Source organism: Panthera uncia, chromosome X (assembly GCF_023721935.1).
Source record: "Panthera uncia isolate 11264 chromosome X, Puncia_PCG_1.0, whole genome shotgun sequence".
Lineage (NCBI taxonomy): Eukaryota > Metazoa > Chordata > Mammalia > Carnivora > Felidae > Panthera > Panthera uncia.
In genome coordinates this window covers 25054617-25066817 of record NC_064817.1, presented here as the reverse complement: position 1 = coordinate 25066817, position 12201 = coordinate 25054617, and the positions used below count along the sequence as shown (strand labels likewise).

General features: G+C 39.9%; 1 protein-coding gene across 3 annotated transcripts in view; it reads right to left on the bottom strand.

The window, feature by feature from the left end:
- Positions 1-1882: 1882 nt before the first annotated feature.
- GK (glycerol kinase) overlaps positions 1883-12201 on the bottom strand; it is a 75661-nt gene continuing 65342 nt past the window's right edge. For 2 of the 3 annotated variants that reach the window (XM_049643656.1, XM_049643654.1), the window contains 5 exons: positions 10959-11079; positions 10692-10835; positions 8015-8095; positions 3848-3934; positions 1883-2071 (listed from right to left, as the gene is read on the bottom strand). In XM_049643656.1, the coding sequence (XP_049499613.1) occupies positions 2061-2071; positions 3848-3934; positions 8015-8095; positions 10692-10835; positions 10959-11079 (444 nt within the window). In that variant the 3' untranslated portion in view covers positions 1883-2060. The remainder of the gene's footprint in view (positions 2072-3847; positions 3935-8014; positions 8096-10691; positions 10836-10958; positions 11080-12201) is intronic. The other variant, XM_049643655.1, reaches the window with a different exon arrangement.

The following is a 12201-nucleotide window of genomic DNA, read 5'->3' as shown; positions in this document are numbered from 1 at the left end:
AGAGATGCAAGTAAGAATGAGGGGTCAATTTATTTTAAGTCAATTTATCATTCAATATCAATGTGCACACCTTCAAACATTTATAAATATTGCCATTTCTAGAAAATTAACGTCATCTTAAAATTATTTGAACAGCGATTTAACAATTATTTACAATTAACTCAACCTACTTTTCTAGAAACAGAATTATGTGTAAAAGTGCCCTCGCCACCCAGTAATGATTTCACGGTACCTTTCCATAACACTTTGTCACGAAAGCGGCGGCTGCATTAATGGAATCCAAGTAGACTCCCTAATTTAGCAACGGCGCAATCAGGGCTGCAAATGCAAGCGACCATTCCTTCCAAACAACACCTGCTACGCTAATATATATACATATTTGCCCATTTTCAGCACTGGGTGAGGAAAATAATTAGGTGGCCGTCATTTTCTTATTGGTGGTAAGCAGAAATTACTTTTACGATTTAAAAAACTGACATCAAGAGGCTAGATTATGTTGGTGTTTATAACACGTAATACTACATATTTTAAGAAGTTCTTGGTTTCATTGGCAGCCGTTTCTAATTGCAAACCTTACTTCAGTTGTAATAGGACAGGAAGTGGAGATATCTCCCCGGGATCGCAAATAGAAATTATGGTTGCTTACCAGCAATGAATAACATATTTGGATAGAAAGAGATCCTTGGCGTTATTCCTGAAGTTTTTTTCTACTTACGTGTTCAGCCTTTTTTCATATCCCCTCAAAAGAATCCCAAATATGTCTAAAACTATGTCAAAGGAAAGTAACTTTATATGGACTAGAGCTTGTGTTGGAAAACAAGGTTTACCATAGCATTCCATAGCTTTTCTCTTTTTTCCTTTTTAAGGAACATATCCAGCCAGAACAATGAAATAAAAAGGTAAGGTAGAAGAAATATGGGTGAAGTCATAATAAAGTACATTTTCTTTTATTGACATAGAACATATACTTAAACTTTAAATGCTGGCTCTTTAAGAAAAAGTTTCTCCTGGCAAATATGCATAACTGTTGCCCGAAAATGTACACAGTGTTTTCCCCAAAATATTTATACATATAGTGGTCCACTTAAGACCAGTCCCATTATACCGTACTGGATACAATGTGCTCTTAATTTATAAATGGGCTACCCTCTGTATATAAAATATAAAGGCATGTATGTTATACATACAAAGTAAGAAATATAAAAAGGAGATGGAAAGAAAAAAAAGTGTTCTTCCCTATAAGATCCAGACAGAAATTCAGTGTAATTAGTGAGACCGTGTAAAATGTACTCTTAATTTATAAATGGGCTACTCTCAGTATATAAAATAGACAGGCATGTATGTTATACATATAAAGTAAGAAATATAAAAAGGAGAGATGAAAAAAGAAAGAAAAAAGGGTCCTTCCCTGTAAGATCCAGACAGCAATTCAGTGAATTAGCAAGACCACGTAAAATGTCTGAAGAGTTTCAGTGTTGGCCAATACCTTTCCGAAAAATATCTAAGCTATGAGAGCACTAAGTTTCCATTTCAAGAATTTAGCAGAGGTTTCCAGTTAAACATTCAGTGAAGATGCTGTGGTCTCCTTAATGTGCAGAAAAGAGGCCTTTGAGGGTCTGTCAAACAGAAACAAACAAAAAGCCACTCATTTGTAGCTGGTTAGTTATCGCCTCTTAATCAAGTGTGTGTAGTGCAGAGAATCAAATCCCAGACCATCAGCGTTTGAATATGTTTGATGAAAGATTCCAATGAAGGGTCTGAATTCTTCCTAGATCCCAGAGGGAATGGGGCAGGACGTGATGGCAATCCCCAATCCACCCCAAAGGTGGCTGGTCCAATCTTAACTCTTGAAGTTAAAAAACACACCAAATGTTTCTATAGCATTCTTTCTGCTGCATTTTCTTTATTTCAAGCCACAGGTCTACTTGGAGGGTCATGCAGCAAGTGGCTTATAAATAAAATCAGAGTCTATGAATAGTGTCATCACATTAAGAGACAATTGTTGGATTCTCTCATTAGGCAAAGAGCTCGCGTCTTTGGACTCCATGAGTTGGTATTATTTATGGGATACCTAAAATGGGGGACAAAAACCACATATATCAATAACAACATACATGCAGTTCAAGAATTAAGGCAATGAAGACTATTTAATCGTTTCTGGAGCTACCAATTCCACATGATTTCTAACTACTGCTTCAGAGTTAAAAGGTAACAAATATAACTAGGCCAATTCCAAAATCAGCAAACATTAACACTATTGCTAACTGTTTACCAAGGCAAACAATCCCCAGTGTTCTCAAATCTCAGCATATGTTACCAAGAAAGAACCTAAAGGTGGTAACCTTATCTCTTTGGAAGCCTAAGAATTCCGCAAGTAACGTACCCCCTAACTTAGAGATAGGCTATATGTCTCAATTTTCAGGGAGAGCAGGCATTTTTGTCCCGTCACGGTACCAAGAGGCAAACAGGAGAAACAAACAAACAAAAAAAAAAATCAGTGAAAACATTCCGGTGCAATATTTTTCTCCCTTTTCCAAACCATCCAGAAAAACTGAGGATAATGAAAAAATAATAGAGCCTTTCCTAAAATAGCATCTCAGTTTCTTTATAAATCTAAATTATAGTTCCAGGGAATATGTAGACTTTTCCACCAAACATTCACAAGAAGCAGAAAGAAAAATGGACACCTGCTAATTCTGTAAAGGCTTAAGTATACAGAAGCCCTTTGTAAGGTATAAAGCACTAATACCAGTATGAGGCATTGTTTTTATGAAAGCAAAAGATTTGAACAAATTTATCCTGAGTGGGAAAAATATGGAAAAAAGGTAATCTAGTTTTAAGTTCTCGTGCAAGTAACCCGTATTTTTATCATTAACAGGTAACCTCATGTTCTGCTGATGTCGGTAATTTTCATCCCATATTTATATACAGCTCTAAACTGAGGATGCCCAGTGGAGTTAAGGCTTGTCTGATTTCTACAATCTGGATATTCCCTCCATATCAGTTAACTTTACATTTTGTACGTGAAACCCAGGCCACCATCTAATTCGGAGAAATCATTCAAGTCTTTCCCTAATTATGAAACTTTAAGAAACATTTCACTTTCTTGGTAACATATGGAAGAAGTCATTGCCATCTAAGCCCTTACAAAAAGGATTATTAAATTCAACTTAACACAGGTTATGCAATGTATTTTACAACATGCTGAGCAATTGTACATTTCTAAGAATATTCAGAAGTTAATGTGCAAAAAATAATTCGGTTTTAATTTCAACTCCAATTTCTTTTAGCAATAATTTTCAAAACTGCAGTTCACAAAATACAGTCTTACAACTAAAATAAAAGTCACTATCAGGTTTCCCCAGTTCTAGAGTTTTCCGGAGACTCTGCTCAGACATACTCTGGTCGAAACTCTTACCAGAACTGAAATATTAAGACTCGCAGAGCAAACTTTTTGAAGCGTGACCAACTTCTGGACTGTTTGAAAGCCAATGTAATGAAACGTCAGAAGTATACTTAAACGGTCATCTGTCACTCTGGAAAGTCCTTCCATTTAAGCATTCATAAGACTACTTTCACGTTGGCTTTACTGCTGCAGCTGCCAGCAGAAAGCACCCCCCCCCCAAAGAAATTGCCGTTTACTGCAAATAAAAGAATGAAGCAAAGTCGCAGGCCTCAATTCTGACTCTGCCTCAGGGATTAAGTGGTCTAACTAATTAGACCTTTCGTGGATTTTCCAGGTTCCTAAGCATAGGGAGAATGAAAAACACTGAACATTTTCTGCTGAGTTATACACAAATACATTAGCGCTAACTAATAAAATTGTCTAATTTAAAGAGTAACTGACCTGAGATGTACCTTGCTCCGATTAACATTACCATGCTACTCACTATAAAAAAGCCCAAGGGTAGACTACAGAAGATACTAGGGTCACCTGTGGTCATCCAAGTAGAAGGGGGTTCCAGTCAAGCAAACCAAAAGAGAGACACATAATTACAATATTTGTGTTAAGAATCACATGACAGCAAAACAAAATAAGTTATAAAAATAGTATGTTCGTAAAAGCTAGCAAAGAGTTATTACTTTAAATCAAAAATATAATCAATATCGAAGGCTCACGATAGTTAACAAACAATACAGAGAGCATGCCGCAAGTAGCCGAGAACATAATACATATAGACCCGCATAAGCCTTCTACTGGCAAAGCAAAAGAGAGGTGATGGAGAGAGAGCTTTTTGGGAGGCTGGTGATTTTAGCTTTCTCGACTCTTCCCCCGAAGATACTAAATGTGCAATCCAATTCCCCCAAGGTTCAAATTACAGATCCTTTAGCTATCAGAAAAGAGTTCTACTGCTCTGCTGAAAATGAACTTCAAACCCAACTTTATGCTAAAATATTCGTTTTGTTTTCTTCTTTCTCTTAATTTAATTTGTTTTTCATTTAAATCCAAGTTAGGTAACATACGGTGTAGTAATGATTTCAGGAGTAGGACTTAGTGGTTTTGTTTTCTTTTATACATGGAACTTTCTGTGTGTAAGGAAATATACCTGACAATATTACTGTAATTATACACTAAATTGTATGAGCTAATCAATCAATGTATTGATCTAGCTTTTTATAATAAACTCGACACCCAACACGGGGCTCGATCTATCTGTTTATTCATAGTAAAAACTCTACACCCAACGTGGGGCACAAACTCATGATCCCAAGATCAAGAGTCACAAGCTCAACCGGCTGAGCCAGCTGGGTGCCCTGTGATTTTACATTTAAAAAAAAAACTGCCGGGGCGCCTGGGGGGCTCAGTCGGTTAAGCGTCCAGCTCTGGGTTTTGGTTCGAGTCATGATCTTGCAGTTTCGTGAGTTGGAGCCCCACACCGGGCTGTGTGCTGATGGTGCGGAGCCTGCTTGGGATTCTCTCTCTCCCTCCCACTCTTTTTTTTTTTTTTTTTTTTAATTAAAAAAATTTTTTTTGACGTTTATTTATTTTTGAGAGACAGAGACAGAGGACGAGTGGGGAAGGGGCAGAGAGACAATGAGACACAGAATCCGAAGCAGGCTCCAGGCTCTGAGTTGTCAGCAGAGAGCCCGACGCGGGGCTCAAACGCAGGAACCGTGAGGTCGTGACCTGAGCCGAAGTCGGACGCTTAACCCGACTGAGCCACCCAGGCGCCCCTCCCTCCCTCTTTCTGCCCCTCCCCTACTCACGCTGTTTCTGTGTCTCTCAAAATAAATAAATGAATAAAATTGAAAAATTAAAAAGTATATATAAAAAATAAATTAATTAAAAAAACTCCCTGTGGATGCCTGGGTGGCTCAGTAGGTTAAGCATCTGACTCTTGATTTTGGATCAGGTCACGGTCTCCTGGTTCATGGGATCCAGCTGTGTCTAGCTTTGCACTGACAGCACAGAGACTGCTTGGGATTCTCCCTCCCTCCCTCTGTCTCTGTCTCTGTCTCTCCCTCCCTCTGCCCTTCCCCTACATTCATGCATGCTCTCTCAAATAAATAAACTTAAAAAAATAATTAAAAATTTGCCTGAGAATATGGTTGTTTTGATATTTCCTAACCTGAATTCTGTCAAAATCCCTTCCGTTAAAGAATATTCTTTATACACATATGCTTCTCTTGAATTTAAAAATTATGTTTCTGTAATATTTAATGCTCTTTATAAAAGAAGCCTGTTCAAAATTAACCTCCAAATGTTAAGGATATACAACCACTGGATTGTCATTTCTTTGCCTTTTTGGGAGAGGATTTTTTCCCCTTGCCTTGTATTTCTCTCTCCTTAGAAGGTAGATTAAAGAGGGATATAAACCATTTGTCTTCATTTTACCATTGCTTATGTTATTTTCCAGATAAAAACAAGGTTTCTTTTTGTTTCCACATTTGTGGAGGCCACATTTTAACCTGATTTTAGGAAAGGGAACATATATTCTAGCTCTTTTAGAGCAAGCCATCAGTTATGCTAGGTGGTTTTTCTTGTTCGTTTGTTTGTTGTTGTTTTAGTTACGCTAAGTTCTGAGAACTGCTTTCCTGACATGGCTACAGTGAGTTCTAGTTTGCGAAGAAGATCGTGAGCAGGGCCTGCATTCACAAGTCCGTACTAATTTAGGTGGCATGGATTTAATGGAAATATATCCTTTTTGGTGACTGACCGGTATCTCCACACACACGCTGGTTATTTAATAGCTGTGTGCATTTAAACACATTTAAACCAATGCGAACTGTTTCCAAAATGTTGTTTTGGCGTGTCTGGGGTGCAAATGCGGAGTGCAAAGCCAAGCTCATCATTTCTGATAAGCTCTCTCCAAAAAGTATCAAATCTCCAATCACTTCTACATTTTAAAGACACACAAATGTCTATTAAAAATTGTTTACGGTATATTCAAATATAGTTAGAAATAAGAAATATGACTTCTTCGAAAGTGGCAAACTGCATCAGAAATTAAGAGAACATACTATTTTTTCCAGAATAACAGCTTATTGATATATGGTTATATGGCTTACACTGCTTAAAGAAATACAATTAGCATGTCATTGGCTGAATATGATTATTCTGATTTAATGTACAGCTTAGAGACTCAACATATTATATACATTAGAGTGATTTTCATCAATCGACTTCACAACATTTACAAACTGGCTTCAATGCACTGCGGTCTAATTGTAACAAAAAAACGACGTAAAAAATCTACAACTCTCAAAAAAATCAAATTACTTTTATCATCAATGCTGACAGCAGAACTAAAGAAATCATGTAATTTTCTCTCATCAACTTTTTCTTTCATTTGAAGTTTATTGACAGTAAGGTATGCAAACAAAGTGAAAGGATCAACTGGTCTTGTGGGAATTTTGCAATTAAAATTTTATCTTCAACTGCTACTAAGAAGTGAGTGTGTGTGTGTGTGTGTGTGTGTGTGTGTGTGTCGCACTGTGGTGCAGGGAGGGACACGGGGATGATTGTGCTATTTAAAAAAAAATCCAGGGGCACCTGGGCGGCTCAGTCAATTAAGTGTCTGACTTCAGCTCAGGTCATGATCTCGTGGTTTATGGGTGTGAGCCCCGTGTCGAACTCTGTGCTGACAGCTCGGAGCCTGGAGCCTGCTTCGGATTCTGTGTCTTCCTCTCTCTCTGCCCCTCCTCTGCTCACACTCTGTCTCTGTCTCTGTCTCTCTCAAAAATAAATAAACATTAAAAAATGAAATAAAATAAAATATGAGTCAGAGAAATCATATGACTCAACTTCTCATTAGCCATTGATTAAGGACAACTAGAAAATAAAAGAAATCAGGGTGCACGTATGTTTATATCTTGCACAGCAACTAGCACTGTGCTAGGAAAATACTTATTTTTGAGAGGTTTAATTACAAAGGGTCTCAAAATTGCAAAAGGTATAGTAAGAAAAGCTTTGCCACCACCTTATAAAAAATGGTTTACTTAAGCCCAATACCTGCCTGCTTAAGGGACTGAAAAAAATGGTCCTGTATTTTCTGCCAAGAGCATTTCCCAATCTGTTATGACACTTCTAATTTACAGTTTGGTACATTTCCTCCTCTCTAACCCAATGTACATTCGCTAAGAACTTGGAATCAGCCTAGGAAGCAGTGACATAGATTGAGCAATTAACATAAGTTTTGGTTGGTTCAGGTCATGAAGACAGCCCCCCAAAAAGATAAAAGAAGACACTAAGTGAAAAAAAGAAATAAAAAGAAGAATCTAGTTGATTTTCTTTTTCATTGAGGAGAAAGAAATCATTTTACTTTTAGAAAACTAAGTTATCCACTGAAGTCCCAGGAATAAACTTAAGGAAAAAACAGGCAGGACACAATTAAGTATGTATATATCAACCTGATAACCTATATCTCTAAAGTGTTCTGAAAATGTTAGAAACTCTGGACAGAAGCCACTGATTTTCTTCATAGCAGCCTTGCAAAGTGTAAATGGTTAGACACTTAAATAAGTTATTTAACGCACTAAGACAAAGCGGCAAGAATAATAAAAACATTTTTACCACTTTCTGAGGACTGAGTTGTAACCCAACCCACTGACTTCATCACAGCTTTCTTCCATGTAGAGTACCGAATTTCACTTTCTAGAAATAGAAGGTGGGAAACACGTAAGTCTGAAAGTAGTTTACTGAGATATTCTACACACCACACTCATGTTCACTCAGCATTTTGAACAAATTGTGACGCGTGTTAAAGTCAAGTCCCTCGCATGGGGGCCTTTACCAGAACTCAGACTCAGGAGAGTACGGGTCCTGGCGACGGCCAGGGACTGGGAGAGACACACGCTTGGAAGGTGAAGGGGCAATTCAAATTCAACATGGTGTACGGGTGGAGGGAGGCTGGGACACAGGCTACCTGGGAGGACCAGGCCACTCACAAACAAGTAGTGACGAATTAGAAAGGGAAATCCCATTTGACGTCCTTTATCTTTTTTTCAGGGGGTACGGTGGGGGGGGGGGGGATGTGGGATACAGGGTATACCGTAATATGTTAAGACTAGAAGGAGAATTACTTTTGGTGTAGCCGAAGGACTGAACAAGTATGGATTTCTCACAAGATTCAAATTACATTCCTGTGAGGCAGGATTTCTGTAAGAAGGAAATCCACGATAAGAGAACTAAACAAAAATGGCCACCCTTTCTGTAGCACCTGAAGCCTGTGACACCTGGGCGACACTGCTCAAATATCACTTGCTTTAGAAAGCTTTCCAGGGCCCCACTATGCCCTTCTTCTGTCTTCCCTCTGTCTTCTATCTCAAATGCTGTTCACACTTCACACTTCAGGCTGTCGGCTGACCACAGTCAACTGTCATGGCTTTGTCTGCCTCTCCCAAGATCCAGGAGTCTCCTGAAGGGTGAAGACTTGCTCTTGTTCAGCTCTATATCCCCATGTCGCAATTTCTGGCCTGTACTCAGCTCTAAAAAAAAAAGTTTCCTGGAGAATGAACCGTTTATCCGTAGATGCCCAGCACGCACGTGTGTGTGTGTGTGCGCGCGCACGTGCGCACGTGCGTTGTTTGCTGTGGGGAGAGGAGTAGGGCTGGCGAAGGGAAGGACAGCTGACCTAACTGACCCACTCTGGGCCAAGGCCATAAAAAATAGCAAAGAAGGCTCTCCTCAGAAAACAAGAGACTCTCTGGTCAAAACTTCCTTGTTAAGGAGTGGGATCAGCATCTCGAGGCCATATACTCACTCTGACGATTGTTTACTAAAAAAATGATTTTTTTCAGAAGTAGAAAAATGTTTTGAAGTCCACATTCCATGCAATGTGAAAAGTTAAAAATTCCCTACATATAGAACATCAGATTTCGAAACACGTTTCTACACTGAGTTATGTGGTATACCGTCTGACTATAAAATTACTAGTGTTACAATCCATTTTCTCATCTGTGGAAAGGAATAAAATTAAGCAGCGCTGAGTTAGGCTTCCAGAAAATTAAACACACGTACATTTGGAAGCTTATTTCCCAGTAGTGTAAAAGTCACTTGGATGCTATATTACACTAAGTTTTTAAAAAAAGTTATAAAACCAAATTCAATAGTGCAGCAGGATTCTCGCGCAGAGAGTCGTGACATCGAGGCTTTTCTTCCCAGGAAGCAACTTGACTCGTGCCGGCACCGCTCAGTTGGGTTCGTACACAAAGAACTGAGCCCCGAACGCCATGTGGCATAGTTTTTTATGTATTCACTTCTTTGTCTCCCATATATGGTAACACACAAACATGCAGTCTGATGAAATGGTTTCGTGTTACAAGGTCGCGAGGGATGTTGTCATGTACGCATATAACCAGGTTGCTTTGAGGCTTTTTTGTTTTCTTTCTTTCCTTAGGGAGGGGATCCTGCCACAATATATATAAAACCTTATCTTTATACTCACGTTTATTTCAACCTGAGAGATGCACCACTATATTTTAATAAAGGTGTCGGTCAGAGCTCAGTTTGTTATAAGAGTGAGTCAGGTATTTAGGTATTTAAGGCTCACTTATTGACATTGTTGCTACTTTTGTGGGGCTAGGCCTGCTGTGCTTAAAAGTTACCAGAATGTCCCTTAGCCTAGCTAATCATGTCCTAAAACTAGGCCCCTGGCACCAAAAGATGGTCAGTTATCTCCCTTCTTACTTTTAAAAAAGGCTGTTAACAAGTTAGAACTGACAGTTTGGCTGTGTTATCCTTCTGCATGAAAATATTGTAAATAGAAGCGAATGGCAAAAGAAGGGATTCTGGAAGGTTTTTTTAATATAAGGAACTTCTGGGGTGCTGGGGTGGCTCAGTCGGTTGAACGTCCGACTCTTGATTTGGGCTCAGGTCATGATCTCGGTTTGTGGGATCGAGCCCTGTGACGGGCCCCGCACTGAGCGTGGAACCTGCTTGGGATTCTCTTTCCCCCCCGTCTCTATTTCAAAATAGATAAATCAAGATTTTAAAACCATAAGGAGCTTTTTCTCTCAGCCATACCCAGCATAGCCAATCTAACACAGTGGTGTTTGCTATTTTACTTAGTGTCTTAACCCACAACAAACACAAAGGCAAACTCTCTCTCACTAAGGTCCCCTCCACAGGATACCATTACATTTTCATTTTTAAAAACAATTGATTTTTAAGTAATCTCTACGCCCAACGTGGGAGCTCGAACTCACGACTGCAAGATCAAGACCCCTAAATTTCCATTTTTGACACATACCCTCAGCATTGATCTGGGGTTCAAACCGCTCCATCGTAACCGCTGACAAATCCTCGGGCTCGAGGCTCCAAACACCAACTCCCTCCGCAGCCCCCGCTGCCATGGCGGCTCCCAGGGCGGTTGTTTCGGGCATCGAGGGCTTCACTGAGGGAAGAGGGCAACAGCAACAGCTTTCATCAGCATCTTCGCAGCTCCCTACGCCTAAAAAACCCGTTCTTGCAAAAGAAATACTACTTTTGGCATGTAAAGGACCCAACGCTTACTGACCTACTGGGATGTACAGAATGTCTGCTTGTAGCTGCATAAGGATTTTGTTGTTGGTCATCCCTCCGTCTACCTGCAGATGGCTGAGTGGTATTCCACAGTCGCGGTTCATGGCGTCCAAAATCTTAAATAAACCAATGCAAGGAACATAATGAGCATAATTAAACTGCTACTTCGTAGTAACATCTCTGAAAATGGCAGTCTTCTGATCAAGAGCTTCCCAAAGTCTACAGAATAAAATTTAGATTTCCTGTCAGAGAAAGACAGATATCGTATGTTTCCACTCGTATGCGGAACTTGAGAAACAAAACAGAAGACCATGGGGGAAGGGAAGGGGAAAAAAATAGTTTCAGAGACGGAGGGAGACAAACCGTAAGAGACTCTTAAAAACAGAGAACAAACTGAGGGACGATGGAGGGGTGGGGGAGAGGGGGAAACGGGTGATGGGCATTGAGGAGGGTATTTGCTGGGATGAGCACTGGGTGTTGTATGTAAGCGATGAACCAGGGGAATCTACCCCCAAACCAAGAGCACACTGTATATACGCTGTATGTTAGCCAACTTGACAATAAATCATATATATAAAGAAAATGTAGATTTCTTATTTTGGTCTTCCAAGCCTTCCTTGATCTAGACACACCGATCTTTTCCCTCACTACACTTCTGCCCTCACCCTTAGAGCCAGCCATGCCAAACACCTCAATTTTGCACCCTGGTTTCCTGCCTCGATGCCTATGTTTGAGCTATTCATTTCCTTTGCCTAACATGTACCACTCAGCATCCGCCCCCCACCCCCCGCAAGGGTAAAACACCCAGCACCTGGCGGATAATAGGAATTCCAAAGGTTATGACAGCAGGGTGCCTGGGTGGCTCAGTCGTTCAAGCACTGCATCAGGCTGTCTGCTGTCATTGGAGAGCCTGCTTTGGATCGTCTGTCTCTCTCTCTCTGCCTCTCCCCTGCTTGCACGCACTCTCTCTCTCTCTCTCTCAAAAAGAATAAACATTTTAAAAAAGGTAATGACAGCTAAGAAAAAGAGGAAAAAATTTGCGAGCAGGGGAGGAGCGGAGAGAGAGAGAGAATCTCAAGCAGGCTCTTCAGGGTCAGTACAGAGACTGACGTGGGACTCAAACTCACCGAACAGTGAGATCATGACCTGGGCAGAAACCAAGAGTCAGATGCTTAACCGAATGAGCCACCCAGGCACCTCTGATAATTTAATATATTTACGTTATTTAATAAACGTTC